The sequence below is a fragment of the Meleagris gallopavo genome, chromosome 2 (genome assembly GCF_000146605.3).
Source record: "Meleagris gallopavo isolate NT-WF06-2002-E0010 breed Aviagen turkey brand Nicholas breeding stock chromosome 2, Turkey_5.1, whole genome shotgun sequence".
Classification (NCBI taxonomy): Eukaryota; Metazoa; Chordata; class Aves; order Galliformes; family Phasianidae; genus Meleagris; species Meleagris gallopavo.
This window is the reverse complement of record NC_015012.2, coordinates 108,648,503-108,668,457: the sequence shown is the minus strand read 5'-3', so window position 1 is coordinate 108,668,457 and position 19,955 is coordinate 108,648,503. Positions and strand designations below refer to the sequence as shown.

The 19,955-nt window shown below is 45.5% G+C and overlaps 1 protein-coding gene across 1 annotated transcript; it reads left to right on the top strand.

Annotated features, from left to right (window-relative positions):
- The first annotated feature begins 839 nt into the window (after positions 1–839).
- EFHC1 (EF-hand domain containing 1) lies at positions 840–19,220 on the top strand. Its single transcript, XM_003204639.4, has 11 exons — positions 840–972; positions 6,154–6,375; positions 7,841–8,128; positions 9,963–10,112; positions 11,711–11,903; positions 12,201–12,421; positions 13,723–13,863; positions 15,025–15,238; positions 15,485–15,632; positions 16,468–16,684; positions 18,665–19,220. The coding sequence occupies exons 1-11, from the start codon at positions 844–846 to the stop codon at positions 18,734–18,736; spliced, it is 1,995 nt and encodes a 664-aa protein (XP_003204687.2). The 5' UTR covers positions 840–843; the 3' UTR covers positions 18,737–19,220.
- The last annotated feature ends 735 nt before the right edge of the window (positions 19,221–19,955 follow it).

Genomic DNA, 19,955 nt, shown 5'->3' with positions numbered 1-19,955 from the left:
CAGAGATTGTTTATGCCCCAACACCCACATCCAAGTTCCTCACTGTCTGCTTGCTGCCTTTCAGCCCTGCTTGGCCTTCAAGTTATTCCCTTTTTTGAGCTCATCAGACGCCTTTATCTCTCCCTGCTGCTTTTTGTCTCTATGTTTCTCTCTGCTTGACTTCTGCTTACAAACTCTCAGATCTTGCTGCCTGCCTGTGAATCACAGCCTGCTCTGCCTTAAAGGCACCAAAGGGAAGAAACACAAAACCCTCTTTTCTCTGTGGTGATTGATGTGACTGTCTTTATCTGTTACACTTAAGAGAAACTTTTCCACGGGAACTTTCCCTTCCTGCTTCCTATACATGAAAACTCACATTGAGGGAAACCCGTATCAGTGTTACAACCCACTATTTCACTGCTAATATGTAGGTATATATATAACAGATGGTAAACGAGCACAAGCTCTTTTCCTATTGAGTATTTTGAGCACTGAGGTACAGATCTGCCCCTCCTTTTCTCCCACGAGGAGGGCAGGCTCTGCAGCCCGTTCTGAAGACAGGCACGTTTCAGTCCCACACACACAGACCCAACTGCGAGGGGAACATGGCTGCAGCCTGCAGGAGGCTGAAGGACGTCTCAAATGAGAGAAATACGAGCAGGAACACCTTCCCCGGCCCCAAGGCAGCTGCTTTTGCACACAACGGGGGCGGTGGCACCCGGGGCCCGGCCCCACAGGGCGCTCGGCCGGGCCAAGGCCGCTCCCGCCTTCCCGTTGCCACGGCAACCCCTCTCCCTTTTGGTCACAGCGCAAGCGCGAAGTGCCGGCGTGGCTCAGTGCGCATGCGCCTTCTGCTTAGTGAGCATGCGCACTGAGGCGCACCGAGCGGTTGCTATGGAGACAGCGTCGCTGGAAGCGAGCGCAGCCGCCATGAGCTCGGAGCCGAGGCCGGGCCTGCCCTTCCTACCGGGCTGCTCCTTCAGGGAACCTATGGTGAGCAGCCCCTGGTCAGCCCAGCTCCCGGGAACCCTCGGCATCGGTGCCTCAGGCCCCTTCCATCCGGGGTACCCCCAATCTCTGCCTGGTCTTGCAGGTAGCCCTGCTAAAGGAGCCCTGTGAGGCCTCTGCACAGCCCAGCTGCTCCAGGGTCCTTTCAGTGAGCCGTGCCTGTCTGGTTCCCTTGGAAGCCTGGTGTCCCTGAGCACACTCCCAGGGAACCTGCTACTCCCTCAGACCCTTCTCTAACTCCCCAGGAGACCTGTTATCTCCAAATTCACCTTATATCTCCTCAAAGGCCTAGCCCAGTCAGCCTGCCGTTTGCCCAGATCACCTACTAATCCCCACGAAAGGTTGAGTCCCTCTTCAATTAACCTAAAATCCCTGGGGGAACTGGTATCCTATGAACACCTTATGCCCCAGCTCACCTGACATCCCTCGGGATATCTACTAAAGTGACTCTCAAAGGACTTGAGATCCTCGTAGATTCACCCAAGGCATCTGATACCCACTGAACTCTTTTCCTAGGGAAGCTGGTTTTTCCCAAAGCCAACAGCTGCCTGCTGAGCTCACTCCTTGGGGAACTGAACTCTATGAACCCACCTGCTTCCCCTGACCTCATCCACAGGAGCTCCCTGAGTTCTCCCAATGCAATTCCAAGTCTGTTCCCAGACAAGCAGATAGGGCTGAGCCCAGCCTCCTTGGTGCTTTTAAATTCATCCCCAAGATGCCATTGCATCTTGCATCTGATATCTCCTTAAACTGGCCTGCTAGCTTTGGAGAGTAAGGTTGCCCAAAACAGAACTACTATCTGCAAACTTAACCCTGGGAGATCTAGTACCCCTGAATCCATTCTTTAGTTGCCCTGCCAATTCATATGATACCCCAAGGGAAGCATTACTCCAAAACTGACTTTATAAACAGGCAGACCACTGTTTCTCTGAACCACTTCAGTTTTCTCAAATGGATATGTTCTGTTTCCTTCATGGCTCTGGGCAGCCTGGTCTGGTGGTTGATGACCCTGCACATAGCAGGGGATTGAAACTAGATGATCATTGGGGTCCTTTTCAACCCAGGCCATTCTATGATTCTGTGAGCCTACTTCTCATTCTGATACTGCCCTGAACCAAGACCCATATAGTCACCTGATGCTTCCATAAATGCCTTCTCGTATCCCCTGGAGAATTTAATCCTTGATAGACAGTACGGAACTGATGCTGTGGAGCCTGAGAACTGAGTCTGTTCAGAGAACTGGTATCCCTCCACTGAACTGATACCATTGCAACCTCCAGGATTCTCAAGGAAGTGAGACTTCTCAGCTGTACTAATATTCCTTGGAAGAAGTAGCTTCATCCTCTGTATTTGAATAGATACCTAAACAAGGAAGCAACCTTTCCTTTTCCCCACTCCCAATGGTCAACAAGATGAGGATTTGATAACCCCCAATCCCCTCCCAGTATCGTCTTGCAAAAGCAGTACCACAGGTGAAAAGTGATACTCCCCGAGTTCCTTCCAGTACTGTTCTGGAGCAGCTGACAACCCTGCACTTCCTTCTCCATGGGAAGTTAGTATTTCAGGTCTTGACACTGTAACTTAGCTTCAACTCAGTGCTATTATAATGGCAGTCTGAGAAACCAATGTCCTTGAATTTTCCTGATTGCTTCACTCAGAAGCAATGTTCACAACCTTCAGTAGGAAATGGATACACCTGGGCATGCTTGATGTCTTTGTGGAACTTAATAGTTTTAAGAGTGGGCTCCTCCATTTCCTCCCAGTAGAAAGATCCCAGTATGCTCTGGCATTGCAGGATAAGGAACATCATGCACTTGCATGTGATCCTTTATCATGGGCCATTCTCCGCTGCAAAACAAACAAACAAAAATCTTGGGGCAGTACTCTACATCTTTGATCCTCCTGTTGAAAACTAACCCTTCCAGAGCAAGTCCTTCCATATCTTCCTGATACTTCTTGTAGATCCTTCTCCAAAAAAGAAAGACCATTACACTAACCCAGTCCTTGCTTTGGGATCTGATAGGGTAAACCTTCTGAAGGGGTGGTGAGCCCTGCTGCAGGTCAATCAAAGTTGTTCTACCCATATCACTAACAGAGCCTCTTAACTTCCACTGTACAAATCCTAGTGGTGCCTTGCAGCACAGTCACACTGTTTTCTAAGTCAGTGACGACTGAGTTTTCAACAGTAAATGGAGTCATTCACTCATAACAAATACTCTCAATCTTGCAGTTATAAAGGTTATCTCAGCATTATTCTCAGTAATGACTTGAAAATTTACAATGCAAATCTCTGCCCCTAGCGAAATATTATTTCTTCTATCAGCAAAACCCCACCTGTTTTAGTCATGTGAATGCTTCTACTAACATCAGTGGCACTGTGTGCAGAAGAAACACCCACAGGATTTAGCAGAGCAGATTGTTATTTTAGAGTAACTGGAAGTATTGCCCTATTGGTGATGTTTAAGGACATCTGGACTCCAGAAATGTCTTTGCACTGTTGCTCAGTGAGTGCTGTCACCTCACTTTGCCTCTGTGTTCCAGCCTATAAAATAGCCAGCATAATTCTTGTTTTTCATGTGGACTTGGAGACGTGCTGTAAGAAAACCTCTGCATTCAGATAAAATAGTTAGTTACTGGTTAGTGTTCAGATGCACTCTAAGGAACTGAGACCCTGGTAGGAGAAGCAGTGTTTCACAGAATCACAGAATCACAGAATGGCTAGGATTGGAAGGGACCTCAAGGATCACGAAGCTCCAACCTCCCTGCCACAGGCAGGGCCACCAACCTCCACATTTCATAGCAGCCCAGGCTGCCCAGGGCCCCATCCAACCTGGCCTTGAACACCTCCAGGGATGGACGGGGCATCCACAGCCTCTCTGGGCAGCTGTTCCAGCACCTCACCATTCTCTCTGTAAAGAACTTCCCCCTGACATCCAACCTAAACCTTCCCTCCTTCAACTTCAAACCATTTCCCCTCATCCTGCTGTTATCTACCCTTTCAAAGAGTTGATTCCCCTTCTGTTTGTAGGCTCCCTTTAGGTACTGAAAGGCTGCAATGAGGTCACCACAACCTTCTTTTCTCCAGGCTGAACAAGCCCAGCTCCCTCAGCCTGTCCTCATAGCGGAGGTGCTCCAATCCCCTGATCATCTTTGTGGCTCCTCTGGACCCTCTCCAACAGCTCCCTGTCTTTTTTGTACTGGGGGCTCCAGACCTGGACACAGTACTGCAGAAGGGGCCTCAGAAGAGCAGAGTAGAGGGGGACAATCACCTCCCTGTCCCTGCTGGCCACCCCTCTTCTGATGGAGCCCAGGTGTTTGTATGAAACTCTGCAGACATGGCAAGAAATACTTAATTCAGTGGTATTTATCCAATATGGGCTGGCAGCAACTGAGATTAGGAGTTTACATTCTGGGTTTTCCCTTTCAGTTTTGCATTACTCACCTGATATTGTGAGATGTAGCCTGGCGTTCATGCCCTTAAAAGCCTGTGTGCTTCTGACAAGCACTGATATTGCCAATGTAAGGACAAACTTCTTGGTTTTCCTTTAATGTTATTCCCACAGCTTTCCCTTGGTATTTATTGAACAGGAAAGAATGGCAATCCTGTGGCAGGGCTGCTGTTTATGAAACATTCTGTTAACATGTGTCCAGTAAACTGTCTTGCTTTCACCTGAACGTGTTTTTCTAACTGCACTGCGAGATGTGTAGGATCAGCTCAGAGAGAAAACAGGCAATTACATGTAATTCAAGTGGGGCCTTGAAGGTATAAATAAGATTAGAGGCTTAACCATGGGGGGCGAGGGAGAGGGAGGAAGAGAAGTGGTTCACATGCCTGAGGTTGGACTGACTGCGAGTCTAAGTCTGGCAAAGGAGCTGAAGCTTTTTCCTTCAGGGCTAGAAATGCCTGCAATTCTGTTTGATTTGGCAAAACTCAAAGTAAAAGCAGAGACTTTATCATAGAATCATAGAATGGTTTGGGTTGGAAGGGACCCTTAAGATCATCCAGTTCCAATCTCCCTACTACAAGCAGGGACATCTCCCTCTAGACCAAGTTGCTCACAGCCCCATCCAGCCTGGTCTGGAATGCTTCCAGGGAGGAGGCAATGCTTCCAAGGGTGGCTCACGCTCGTGGACTCACAGTTTCTCCTGCTTTCCTTGTTACAAGTGCCGAAAGTGGGACCAGCCAGCCACACTGCTGTTCCAAATGCTTTCAGCAGCAGATGTGGGCTGTACTGCAAGCTGAGTAGCCTCCTGCCAGCCAAGTCCAATCCTCCTCTTCAGCAGGGAAGAACACAACTGGGCAGACAGAGCCACGTCCTGTTCACAGCTCTGATGCTTTCTTCTGTGCTCATAAGCAAAGTGGGGACCTTCCTGTGGCAGGTGGATAATTATTTCACTTGCAGAACGGCTTGATAGCTGACATGAAGCAGATAGCAAAGACAGGAAAGGGCTCTAAGAAGGTCAAAACCAAGAATAAACCAACAAAGCTAAAAATAACAGGAGAATCCTATCGTCAGTGTTGTACAGTGCTCACAGAAACAGAATTCTGTTTGTCATAATGGGTTTCTCATGGATCTGTTATAGGACCTTACTCTGTGGTTGTGGTTTATTACATGCAGACCCTTACATAAGTTGTGGGGAGAACTGATATGCTTCAGTGTGTTTCCTAATTCCAGTTCTGGAAGCATGACACACCTTGACTTAACGCAGCAAGGGAAATCCTGTGAAATCCCCAGGAGAGGTTTAACAAAACAGCAACAGAAAGCACAGAAGGTGCACAGCTATCCTCATGCAATAGTCAAGGGAGCATCATAGGGCATAACAGAGTGAGGTCCCTTGGAGCTTTGCACTGCTGTAGCACAGAGTAGGGAACAAAAGGTTTGTGAGATAAATACTAAGGCAGATCAAGTGCAGTTACCCCATTCTGGACACTGAGTCTTGTGGTAAGCCTGTGCCAGCACAAGGATTTGAGTTGACTCTGATACTTTGTTCCTCCAGTCACTTACTGTTTATTCAGCCTTCTTGATCTAAGCATTAAGTAACTGCTGCATTAGGTTATAATAAATCACTGTGGAGGATATCAAACTGTCACTGTTTTTCTGTGCTTTCAGTAGCAATATCTACTAAGTGCGTGTAGGATTTTAACAGCTGGATTTTCTTCCACAGAAAACATCCTTTCATCGCTCGCAGACATTGGGCTACAAAAATGGGTTTGCCTTTTCTCGGCTGCCAACAGTGGGGATCGGCGGGGAGCGACTGTATGTGAATCAGCCTTCTCAAGCTGAATTAGATGAATTATCCAACACAGGACCCACGCTGACCTATGGGCGAGCCAAGAAGGCTCCTCCTTCAGGCTTCATTCCAACACACGTGGCTTTTGACAAAAAGGTATAAAGAAGTTTATTCCAGGAATATCGGCTGGCTGAGTTCGGAGACATAAACAGTCAGCTCCAGGGTTCACGGGACAGCGTACAGCAGTTTTCAGATGCCATAGCCCTTAGTCAGAGACAGCTGAACCCCAGTCTGAAAGAGGCTTTCTTTGCTCAGGAGGAGGATTATAATACATAAACGATGTAAGACATTCCCTGCGAGTTACGCCGGAGCATTTCCAGCAGGAGTTTGAAAAGAAATTTGATTAATTCTGAAAAGCTTCAGTTTATAACCATTGCCCTGTAAAACACAGCCTTCCCTCCTGCATTTCCAAAAGTGTATTGAGGTTGTAACTGTGCTTGAACTCTGAAGTCTCTCTGCACTGGAGTTCCTGCTAGACTGTCTAGCTTTGGTCTATCTATATATGCTCATGCTTGTCACCACAGCATGTTAGAGCCTGCTGCTCCAGCTTTACTTCCTGCATTAAATCATGGTGATCCTATCAGACTAGGAGGTGGCTCTGTGTCTGCAATCCTGAGCTGACCCTCACTTTTAACATGCTGGTTGCACAGACTGCAGCTGCAGCCAGAAAAGTCCCTGCAGGGCGTGAAAGGCTCAGCAGCCCTGAGCACATGCAGGGGTTGCACCCTGCCAGGCAGGTCTGGAAAGACAACCCATCTGGGAGACAGGGTGGGGGACAGACGTCCTGTGTTAGTTACTGCTCCAGGGGCCATTCTTTCAAAGTAAGGTAAATGTTGCTATTTCAATGTCAGATACTTCCCTGTCCTTTCATTCAAACTGTAGTAGTAGCTACTTGATTACATAGGTCAGTGGGCTGATGTAGGCTGGGTATGCAAGGCTTGATTACCCACCTACATCCTCTTAGAAGCAATGAATGCTCTTGAAGGCAATATTCCTTGTCCTTCTTTCATTCACGGGACTGAGAGTGACTGGCTTTTGGCAGAGTATACAGTGTGCGTTTCCTCTGTGTCCTGATTTCTTTCCTTGTTCCTCCAGAACAGATTGCCTCTTCCTGCCTGTGCTGGATAGATGTGAGTTCAAATGAACAATACAGGTCCAAAAAACCACAAATGTCATCAAACTGTTAACTAAAATCACCAGCATTTTGCAGAGCCTTGAAAGAAAGTCAGATATATCTGCAAACTAGATACTGACAGTAACCAAGCACTAGTTAGTAGGTAAAATAGCAGATGATCATGGAGAAAATAAAGTACTGTATTTATGACAAGTGCATAAGTGCAACCAAACTTAGAGAAAGCGAATGTTGATGAAAGCCCTCATGAAGCCTCCATCATCAGTCACGGATTGGGCTAACAGTTGGCTTGGATGATTTTATAGATTACAATCCAGTAATTTTTCACTGCCAAAGCCCATTGCAAGTACATTCTTTGGATTAATGGACTAACCGTGGTGTTCAATCTGTTTCTTTCTCTCTCCCTATGGGATCTTGTCCCCATGGCAGGTTTTGAAGTTTGATGCCTATTTCCAGGAAGATGTTCCTCTCTCTACAGAAGAGCATTCCCGTATTCGCCAAGTGGGTATCTATTACTATTTGGAAGATGACACCATATCTGTCATCGAGCCTGTTGTGAAGAACTCTGGTATTCCTCAAGGCAAACTTATCAGACGTCATCGCGTGCCCAAGAATGACCAAGGGGATCATTACCACTGGAAGGATCTGAATCGAGGCATCAACATCACCATGTATGGCAGAACATACCGCATCGTTGACTGTGACCCATTCACACAGGTGAGTTCCTTTTGTGGAGAAACTGATATGAAGGATCCCAGGAGTTTCATGAGGCGAGATCTGTTAGAATCTAGTCTGGTATTCTCTATCTGTAGCTCTCACACTGAGATTGCTTGTGATCTTTCATTTTACATTTTGTGGAGACTTCTTTCCTCATAACAATAGGTATTTCAAGGTACAATATTTGCATTGAGCACAGTTACTGTTTAGTACTTCTGCACCATTCTCTGTCCTGAAGACTGCACCCTACAGTACAAATCCTAAGGTTGTTTCTGGGTTAGGAGAATTGGTTTAATTAACTTCTATCTGTACAACGGTTTAGATGTTTAGAGTCCTGATGAACCATTGTGCATACACAAGAGGGAAATTACTGATCTTAATTATTTTCCAGCTTAATAGTCCTCTGATAAGAATAGGGGACGGGAATGCTGTCGGCATTTGTCTGCAACAAACCAGAACAACAGGCATAGTCAGTGGATTTAGAATCATAATATAAACTGACCTAAGACTGCTTATTCATTGCCTGTTTTTTATTCCTAGCTATTTCTGTACCGGTTACATTAAATCACAACAACACAGTAACTAATAGTAACATATACCAATATACTGGTATTCTTTTAGACTGTCCCCAGTGCAACCTGGGCTCTGGCCAATCCCTATTCTTTCAAGCAATTCCCAGGATCAGTTCAAGAGTTTGAGCACTCCAGGGACCATTCCCAATAGATGAGTTCCATGCAGCCAACTTGTTCTGGAGGCTGAGTGAGTTTAGATACGGGCTGATCCTTGCCAGTTGGCTTCAGTGCCCAGGAATGTTCCCAATCATGTAATATGTGAGTACATACGTATTTGCTGAGTGCATGTGGGATCTGCTCTGCTGGAACTAGATGACCGTTAAAGTCAGTTGACATCAGATGAAGATCTGGTTCTCCTGCTAACGTTGGTTATTTGATGGAAAACATGGCATGAGCTATGTGGTCTACACTGCAAGGCCACCAGTCTACTTATCATCAACTGGCATGCCCTAGATCAGAGCCTGAAAGTGTAAACCTGCTCTGTAAGTCTTCAGGGTGATCTCACATGCCCATTGGAGATGTTTGCATAGGTGCTTCCCAGGCTGGATATTTTCACAGGCCACATCCCAAGGCCAAACAGGGAAGAAGTCCATTGACTTCTGTGGTTGTTTTCAGTGACTGAGGTGGATGCACAAGTAATACCCTAGAGTTTGTTTATGCATCTAAGGCAAGTCAAAAATCCCTTTATAAACAAACAGATTGCCCTCTTTCTGTGGGAAATGTGCTTCTCCTGGCAGATGAACTAAAGCTGCTACTCTGGACAAATATCCTTCTGGTCAGAGGAGCCTTGGAGGGTCTGGTGTGGGTCACACAAACTTCCAGTGTCTGATAGAATGGAGAACACTGATCTCTTGCAAATTTGGACTGCCTACATCCATGGTTATGTACTAATCTAATCTTTTTAATTCACATAGAAGAGACCAACCTGATTGTTATTCTCCATTTAATGCCCCAAGGCAAGGAAAATTGTACTCAAGTAGAATTGGACTGAGGATGTTGGGGACAGGACTGCCCTGCATAATGGAAGGGCAGACAAAGCTTAAAAACGGCTTAAAAAGAAACATCTTAGTTGTCCCCTGTTGTCTTTGCTATTGAAATGAACTAAAACCCCTGCAGCCTGGTGAGCTATGCAGAATGAATTTGCAGTGTTCTGGCAACACTCATCTCAGCCAACCTGTAATCTCTGATCTTCAGATACCTTCAGCCCATCTTTTATCTTCAGAACTCAAGTCAGCAATTAATACATCAGATGACTTTCGTAGGTATTCCTGGAGAGCCAAGGAATTGAACTGAACCCTCCAGAGAAAATGGTTTTTGATCCTTACACAGAACTGCGTCGGATGCCCATGCGAATGTACATCACACCATCAGATTTTGACCAACTCAAACAATTTCTGACTTATGACAAGCAGGTGAGTGATCTGGCAGTGATCATCTATATGTGTCACAGAAACCTACATCTTGTGAGTGCCTGAAAGATGTCGGTCCACTGGACAGACTCCAGATTTGCTCCTTTTTTTTTTGCATTTGTGAGAAACAAAATATTTTATCTTTTTGTTCAAGTTTGTGCCTTGGAAGCAATTTCTCCTTGGACTGCAGAGCCCATTCTAAAGATCCTCCATTTCTTTCTTGCTCTCTGTTGTGATGACATAGGATACCTGCCTTGAAAAGTTAGCAGACCAGGCCAGATGTTGTTCTATTGGAAATGGGTATGCTACATTCCCCCAAAACATTGAAGCGTGGTGCTAGAGTGAACTGCTTCAGATAAATGCAAATGCCAGTTGCTCTGACTGCATTCTCCCTGTGCACACAGTTGACTAACACTCTTCTTCCTGCTTATCCTTCTTCTTTTCATCATCTAACAATGGTGTAAGAAATCCTATAGACCACCCTAGAGTAGTAAATACAACAGGACTCAATGTTAATGACTGTTTACATGGGTTGATAGTGATAGAACAAGGGGAAATGATTTTAAATTAAGACAGGGAAGGTTTAGGTTAGATACTAGGAGGAAGTTTTCCCCCCAGAGGGTGGTGAGGCACTGAACAGGTTGCCCAAGGAGGTTGTGGATGCCCCATCCCTGCAGGCATTCAAGGCCAGGCTGGATGTGGCTCTGGGCAGCCTGGTCTGCTGGTTGGCGACCCTGCACATAGCAGGGGGTTGGAACTGGATGATCTTTGACGTCCTTTTCAACTCTGACTATCAATCAAACAGTTACTGGACATCAGCTGGGTATTACCATAGGCCAGAATCATATCCAGTTGCTGTTTTGGATATGGTTGCCTTGTTTTGAGGAAGGCAAGCAGTTTTACTGTTTGGATGTAAGCTAGACTATGCCAGCTGTCTTACTGATAGTTTAGCCTTAATGACTCAAGTCTGGGCCAACTCCTTGGAAGCTGTTGGATGACCTGTTTAGGAGCTGCACCTTGGGAAACTCTTGAACTGTTCCACTATGTGCAGCAATCCCAAAACAGTAGGTGATGGACTTGGAAGCATTGCAGTGTGAGATGTTTGATTTCCGTGCCATTATAGAATAGAATCATAGAATCATAGAATGGCCTGGGTTGAAAAGGACCACAATGATCATCTAGTTTCAACCCCCTGCTATGTGCAGGGTTGTCAACCAGCAGACCAGGCTGCCCAGAGCCACAGCCAGCCTGGATTAAAACAAGACGTTTTCTATAGACAGAAGTGAGATGGGGTCTAGCGTGAATGCAGTATCCTCAGAATAACTACAGACATATCCCTCTGCCTTTGGTAGAGAATTGGCCATGAAACCTCAATATTTGCCACGAAACCTTCAAAATTAGATTCCACTTCACTTTATTAAGTTTCATTATAAAAATCCCAGTGCTCACAGTAGAAGGGCTTGGTTCTTCTGTACTTGGCAGAGAAGACTGCGGAGTTACTTCCAATCACCCGTCCTATTTTAGCCAAAATCGTTTGGACAAAGCACTTAGTAATTCTAATCCATGTTTGTTTTTTGCTGTCTGTTTTTTATCCACCTCAGGTCCTTCGTTTCTATGCCATGTGGGATGACACGAACAGCATGTTTGGTGAGAATCGGCCTTACGTCATCCATTACTACTTGGCAGATGACACAGTGGAGGTTCGGGAAGTCCACAAGCCCAATGATGGCAGAGACCCATTCCCAGTACTCATAAAACGCCAACGCTTGCCAAAAACCTTTGTGGACAAGAAAAGTAAGTTTAGAGCAGCCAGCACGTCTGTCTGTGCTAAAGTGCCTTGGTGGGTGAAAGTAGATGTGGAAAGATGTGTTAGAGGTGCAGCAATTCAAGAGCTGCAGGTGTCCTCAGTTTTTGGCCAAAGGAGTATTCTTTCAGTGATCACTGAAGTCTATATTCTGAGAAGCAGAGCACTACCAGCAGCTCTCTGGAGATTTTTATACAGCTTTCTTTTGTATACCTTTTCACTGAGAAATATTAACATTTATCTGATTACTTATTTTTTTTTTTCCCCTTTTGCTCCCTTGTCCTTAGAGACCTTCCCAAGCTGTGTGCTGGAAATCTCTGATCAGGAGGTACTTGAGTGGTACACAGCTAAAGATTTTGCTGTTGGCAAACCTACCACCCTCCTTGGACGCACGTTCTTCATCTACGATTGCGATGAGTTCACACGTAACTTCTATTGTGACAAATTTGGCATCACAGACTTCCAGCCAGTAGAGATAAAGAAGAAACCACCTGAGGAAGTACCACAGGTACTATAAGCAGTTTTGAAAGGAAGAGAGGGAAATCTGCAGTCCATGTATGCTCTGATAGGAAAGTATAGTTTCTTCTTAAAGAAAAGAGCAAGTCAAAGAGTAAGTCAAAGAAAGCTAAGAGTTAAATTAAAGAGCAACTTGAGAAATCATAGTATCATAGATCCATTTGAGTTGGAAGGGACCCTTAAAGGCCATCTGTCCCACTCCCTGCACTGAATAGAGACACCCACAGCTCCATCAGTGCTCAGAGCCCTGTCCAGCCTGACCTTGGCTGTCTGCAAGAATGAGGCACCACAGTTTCTGGGCAACCTGTGCCAGTGCTTCACCAGCTTTATCATAAGAAACTTTTTCCTTATACCCAGTCTAAATTTCCCCTCTTTTAGTTTGAAATCATACCCCCTTTTCCTATCACAACAGACCCTGTTAAAGAGTCTGTCCCCTTCTTTCTTACACTCCTCCTTTACACACTGACAGGCTGCTCTCAGGTCTTCCTGTAGTCTTCCCTTCTCCAGGCTGCACAGCCCCAATTCTCTCAGCCTGTGCTCATAGGAGAGCTGTTCCATCCCTGGGATCATTTTTTGGGGCCCCTCTCTGGATGCTCTCCAACAGGTCCACATCTCTCCTGTACTGAGGACTCTACAATGGAATGCAGTACTCACAGAAGGCAAGGCAAGGATGGACAGTCAAATTAATATGAAATTGAAAGTAAAAATGTCAATTTTTAGTAATGTAAAGGACAGAACTGGCACTCTGACTATGCCTATACTAGAAAATGATATGTCAGGGTTTGTCTTCTGGCTGCGAAGTGAACAGGAATGGTCTGGCTGCAGTCACTAACCTCTATCTCACTTCTCCAAAAAAGAGTTGCTGAGTCCCAAATGCCTATTGGAGATGGTCACTGCCCATGTTACCTCCGAAGGAATGGAATGGAGTGTTAGCTTGCCCAGTCCACAGACATGATGGAGCTTAGGTTAATAGTATAACCACACAGATGATTGAGTTCCTGTACACAGGAAGGGTTAGTTACCAGTTTACCCCTAGTCTCTTTATTCAGGAAAACTACCTGGCTTTCTGATGTTGAGATTTTCCTAGCTCTTACATAATATTTATATAAATGAGAGATATGGATCCAACACATGGCTGGTCTAGAGCATTTCTGCTGGGCAGGATGTCACAGCTGTTGGCACCTGGCAACAGAAGAAGTCTTTTCAAACAGACGCTTTCTTATAAGCTGTCTTGCAAATATTTTTGTGTTCTTCGTTTCAGCTCTTTCTACTTGGTATCCCCTCTGACTGCAGGTAATTCCTCCGTATAATGGTTACGGCTTCCTCGAAGACTCCCTTCAGAACTGCTATTCTCTATTTCCAAAGCCTCCCCGGAAAGATGTAATTAAAATGCTAGAGAATGACCACAAAGTGCTGCGATACAAGGTAGCCCTGGTAAGTCCTTTCCTTGATATTATGCACGTATCAGCTCATGTTGCAGAGTTAGAAGAATGGCAGAAACCTACTGCTCAAATAGGGCTAGTAGCAAATGTTCTTCTGTGCTGGTGGGTCAAGAAATAAGGAGCACATGACCCTTAGGAGATCCCATTGGGTTATTGTGTGCTTGCTGTGATAATTAGTGGCATGAAAAGGTAGGAGGGAAAAAAAAAAACCAGCAAGGCCAGGCAGTGTAAAATAGCTGTGCTACAAAACCACAGCCATTTATGGAAAAACTCCCACTGACATCAGCACGTGACAGATGGCCCTAATTGAAACAGCATTGCAGCTGGGCTCTGTGCCTCTGCCTGCCTCCAGCTGCTGCCACAAGCATGAGCTTGCTGTCTGGATCCCAGCACCTGTCCTTCTCCAGGCTCGTCCCAGCTGCAGCAGCCAGCAAGGGGCTGTGCTGGCAGAGCAGCCAGGCGTCGGTGTAGAAGCAGGGGAGTCCACAGGGATGGTGCTTTCCATCCACAGCAACAGTGTTCAGGCTTTGGCCTTTGTACCAGCTTTGCAGCTGGTTTATGCAAGGAACCTCTGGCACGTCTAGCAACAGCGATGGCATTTCCTGTGCTGCCTGGTGCCTGCCCTCTCCAAACACTCAGAGTGAATAAGGGTTGATTTCTTTTCCCTATTGTGCAGGAGTTCCTAAAGGTCACAGCTGATGAGTTCAGATCAACTTTATTTTAAACTAAGTAAGTAAAACCAATGGTGTGTCAGGAGTGTCTTCCTGTGAGTAAGAGCTGAAAGCAGCACCAACCCCTCTCAGGCAATCATTAAAATTAAATATATAACCTTAATACTAAACTTTACAGCCAGCCTTCCTCTGCATGATGAATCATTCCATATAGGATATTCCTTTCTCTTGGATTACTCAGTCTGGAAATACTGAATGCTGTTAGTCACTGCAGCCCAAATTCTGCTTCTGTTAGCCTGACTAGAGCAAGTAAGCTTTGAAATTCAGGTATTTAATGCTGTTACCCTATGACATTGTATATGCAATTTGTTCCTGTTCAGTTTTACTCAGCTAGAAAAAAAAAAAAGTTATGAATTCTAGACATGCCCAATTCTTGGGCATGGTTCAAATGTTCTTTTCCAAAGCCACTGCATTTCCTCTAGGAATCACCAAACCCTGTGGATGCAAAGCGTCGCTTCATCCTCTCTTATTTCCTCTCCAATGATATGATCAGCATCTATGAACCACCAGTCCGTAACTCTGGCATCATTGGAGGCAAATACTTAGGAAAGACCAGAGTTGCCAAACCAGGCTCTTCTACAGAGAATGCTGTGTACTATGGGCCCGCTGACCTCACCATTGGTTCTACCATTGAAGGTAAGATCCAGTCTGGCTTGATAATACTCTCTGAGTGCTGGCTTTCACTGCCTGATCTGTCATTTATTGCATAGACAGCATATATACCTTCCATCATTTGAAAGATCTGTACCTTCTGGATCTCACTGCTGTTCAGTTTGCAGGTCACCTGCTGGTGTGAATTGATGTAACTGTTATTGTCAGTGTGTGGACCATAGACATAATTAGGAAAATAGATACATTCTTGCTTTAATACCTCTCCCACAGTGTTTGGCCACAGGTTTGTTATCACTGATGCTGATGAATACGTGCTCAATTATATGGAAAGCAATGCAGAAAGTTTTCCTGCGACAACGCTACAGTCCATGAGGGATCATTTTCACCCACGGCAGGTGGTGGAGGAGACTGCCAAAAGGTAGGCTTCAAAGGATGGCATACGGAGCTAAGTGAGACTCGGGGCTGACAACTAAGGGGATTTCCAGCAGCTTCCGTGGGCTCCAGTTTGCTGTCTAGTGGCTGCTCAGTTGATTATTCAGCTCCAAGAATGTGTCTGAACAGATACAGCGGGTGATCAAGAGTGTGCAATATCATGTCATGGCTGTCGCTGACCCAAAAATCTTGTGGGACAGCTCTGGCTCAGCAGCAGAGACACCTTCAGGGGAATGAATGCAGTCATCTTTTTCCAAAAGGGAGCAGTAAACTGTGATAGGTGCTGCTAACAGTAACTTCATGAGCTATCATCTGGTTGCAGGCTCAGAGGAGGGTTGGTGGATTCGTTTTCACTTTTGCTCTGGCTCTCAGCCTGTCACAAGCCTAGACATCATCCCCTTTTTTAGCTGTCTGTCTGGACCCACTTTAGTCCACCTAGTAACAGTCCTGAAACCTCAGGACACCCTTCAGAGTCAGTTTGGGGAAGTTCCGAGGCACTGGTTGAAACTTAAGCTGCATGCAGTTCCTGGGACCATATAAAACACACAAGCAAACCCTCCTTGTTCCAAAGTATTTGGTGCACAAGACAAATGTCATGCAGACAGAAAGCAGTTCCCCTAGTGTCCAATATCAGGATTTAGCTTCATCTGTAAGTTCAATCTGAGATGAGCTTGCCATAAAAAACAAACACCCTAGAAGCCTGCTGTGTATTCAGAAATACAGCCTGGGCAGCCATGGGGGGCAGCCAGCACAAAAACATCACAGTAGGACTGTAAGAAGTAACTTTTGCATGAAATTCTATTTTCTCTTTCCTTCTACAGTGATGTCCCTGCTCCAGGGACCAGCAAGCAGGAACTGGATGAACTAATTGCACGGGTTCAGGAAGAGCTGAAGCTCCATAACTACTTGAACTACAGCAACATTCGGGAGGCATTACTTCGTTGTGACAAGGATGAGTCTGGTTTCCTCAACAAAGCAAAATTTTTATCTGTTTGTGACAGCCTGAAAGTGCCAACCAGCGCTGTTCTGGTTAACAAGGTCAGAAGGAAGGGGTGCTGTGCATATTGAATTTCACCCCCTGTAGTGTTCTGAAAGATGTCTTTTACAAACCAACCCAATCCAAGCTGAATTAACAGCCATTCTGTCCTACAGAGGGGAACAGCTCCAAGAAAAGGGCGAAAGAATCCCAATTCAGAAAGGCTTCTGAGCTGTTGGACTGAACCTTTCTCTTAAAGGAGGAAGTAACAATTCTTGTTCTTTACGTAATGCAGGTTGTCCCCAGCATGTTATGAAAGGCTTGGTCAAGCTTTAGAGATGAGCAGAAGAGGAGTTTGTAAATTGTGATGGAGATGAAGCATAGGTTCCTGGGAAGCTACTGAGTGTTGTGACTTAGGGACACCTGGGCATGAGTAGAGATGACACTGAGATGCTTAGGGGATCACCCTTATGAAAGCTTAGACACATTGTGAATTTAACAGCAGCTGAATTGAAGATTTGAGAACTAAGTGTTTTACAAAGAAAAAATAATCATAACCATCACAAACTCTTTCCACATTTATCTGGCAGCCTGATCACGCTGTGGGAAGTCAGCCTACGATCCATCTTTCTGCAGGTTATAGCATTTGTGCCCATTTGCTGAAGTTCAGTGCTGTCAGTTCAGTTCAGTACCGCCATATTTCAGGCCCCCTGTGGCCACTAAGTTAACCCAAGTGAAGCAGAGGCTTGCTGGGCACCGTGAGTGAAAGCACATGGAGATCAGTCTGCCTAAGAGAAAACGTGAGAGAAACTGCAACAAAAAATTCCTGCAGAGGGAAGGGAGAATGCTTCCAGCAACATTACTGCCAAGGATGCTTTCTTAGCATAAAGTGATATATAATAGATTAGGGGCCAGTAAAGGCAGACTCACGCTTTAAAGAAACCCAGGAACCAGAGAGAGTATTGCCCCCGATAGAAAAACATGTTCTAACACAGCTCAACAGTCTGTGAGCATCACAGACATCATTAGAAAGGTGCATCACGCACAGGTGATGTCTCTGAATGTGCACTGAGTGCACTGAGGCCTTTGGCCAGCACCCATCCTTGCTGTACCAGAGTCCACTGGAGATCCCTTTGCCTTGAGGAACTAGCTGGTGACTGCTCCTTCTTCTCTCATGCCAACAATTGGAGTCAAAGCAGAAAGTCTGTAATAACTGAGCTCAAACCTTGTGTATGAATCTCCATCTAGACCTTGGCACTAAAAGCATCTCTCTTGAAATCTTAATAAGAACGCGTCCAGAGCTCACAGGAGCATGACAGCACTGTAAATGAAACATATGGCAGATGGTTAACTACTGTGTGGCCTGGAGAGGAGCACAGCTGTCAGTCACACAAGAGCAAACCTAGTAAATCTGTCTCCAGGCGACAAGGGGAAGAAGAATCCTTTCAAGGAACTCTGATATTAGACCTTTTCCATCTCCCTGGGTGTCAGAAGGAGATTAGTTATGCAATTAAGGAAACAAAAGCCTTCTTTCTTCCCCTTAAGCATACAAAGGCTATAGCTCTGTAACACAATGCAGGGTCAGGCATGGATACCAGAACTGGTTCATTAGCAAGGCTGTCACTGAGCTCAATTATCTGTGTCTCCACTTGATGCCATGTGCAACATACCAAAGAGACACCAGCAAACTGTGCCTGTGCAGATGCGGGGCCTCCATCCTGCTTCTGGCAGGGATTTCTACGAGGTTTCTGAAAGACGTGCTGTGGCCTTTGCCAATCTTTGGCTACAGTTCAGTTTTTTGTGGCTCTGTTGTCACTGTGGTGACACTTAGAGGGCAAACCTTAACCCTAACACTTTAACTCTTGTCCTTGTATAGGTTAGTGTCATCTGTAGGCACTCAAGTTTACCTGTGATTCAGGACTACAGAGCCAGTCCGCTCTTCTGCTCTGTCACATAGAGAACACCTCGGGCACTTTTCCTTACAAAAACATGCTTGCAGGTTCCTTCAACTCTTTCTGGCATTGCTTCTTTTTTCCCCCCAGCTGATTGACCTGTGCTGCTGTGGAGATGACAAGATAAACTACCGTGACTTCCTTAGAGCCTTCCCCTCGTGATCCTCACCTAGAAGCTGAAGCACAAGACAAGCAGTAACATCTTTAGCTGAGCTGACTGTGAGACCTCACACTTCAAAAAGGATGCTCTGGTTTTTTACCTTTGCTTCTTTTCCTCTCTCCCTTCCCTCCTTCATAATTTCACCCTCACTTGGTTAACTTTTTACATTCCCAACCTACTCCTGCCGTTTTTGCTGCCACCAAATTCAACCTCCTAACTGCTGAATATTGAAATGAAACCCACAGGAAAAAAGAAATGTTTTGGAGAACCACAGCCAGGTTCTTCTACTGATCTCTCAACTTTTTAATGCTGTACGGCAAGGCTTGCTGGAGCTAATGCCTGGAGTGACAAGCATCTAGATTTCATACAGAGTTGAAAAGGGCCTGCAGTGAAGTCTGCCAGTTTAAATTTTTATTTACATTGCAAGAAGACCTAAGAGCTCTGTCAGAAACCACAATAAATGCATGCTTGCTAGTGTGACTGTAAGAAAGTTATGCATGGCTGCTATAAAAGTGTTAAAAAGTATGCTTTAAATAAATGTACCTCAATGGCTAGAATAGCTAAGGATTAAAGTAAGAAGAAAAAAAAACAAACCACCACCACAAAGCCAATTCTGATTCTGGCTTTACTTGAAATGGAGTAGTAGTTTTGCTCTCACATATCTCATGGAAATTGCAGGGTCTGTACACAGATGTGCTGACAGCAGCTTTGCATTTTTTAACAAAGGGTTGGGAGAAAGGTTTTAGAACTGAGATTATATCTAAGCCCAGCTCATACAACCTGTCATCTTACAGGATAGGTCCAGTGAAAAGGAAAAACTAACCGTTGGCATAGCAGTAGGGCTATGACACTTCTGCTCAGACTGCTCATCCCTCTGTGAAAGGAAACATGGCAGGAACCTTCTCAGCCCAGCTGACACCTGCCAGGTATTGCCACTGAGGCAAAGGGCAGCTATCATGCACACAGAGAACAAAATGCTTATTTAACTCAGCTTTTTGTGCTGTGGGTTCCCACTTCCACTGCCTTCCCCTTGTTCAGGAAAGGTCACTGCTCTTCCCTTCTGGGCCCATTTTGTGCTGCTCTTCTCTCTGACTGAGAGTTGTTAAAGCAATCTCAGGTCCATCTCAGATTTCAAAGCATGGCTTGGCGTTGTATGAGATACCTTCCAAGCAGCAGCTGCAAAAGACTAACTTCTAACAGCCACCCTAAACAGCTTCTCCA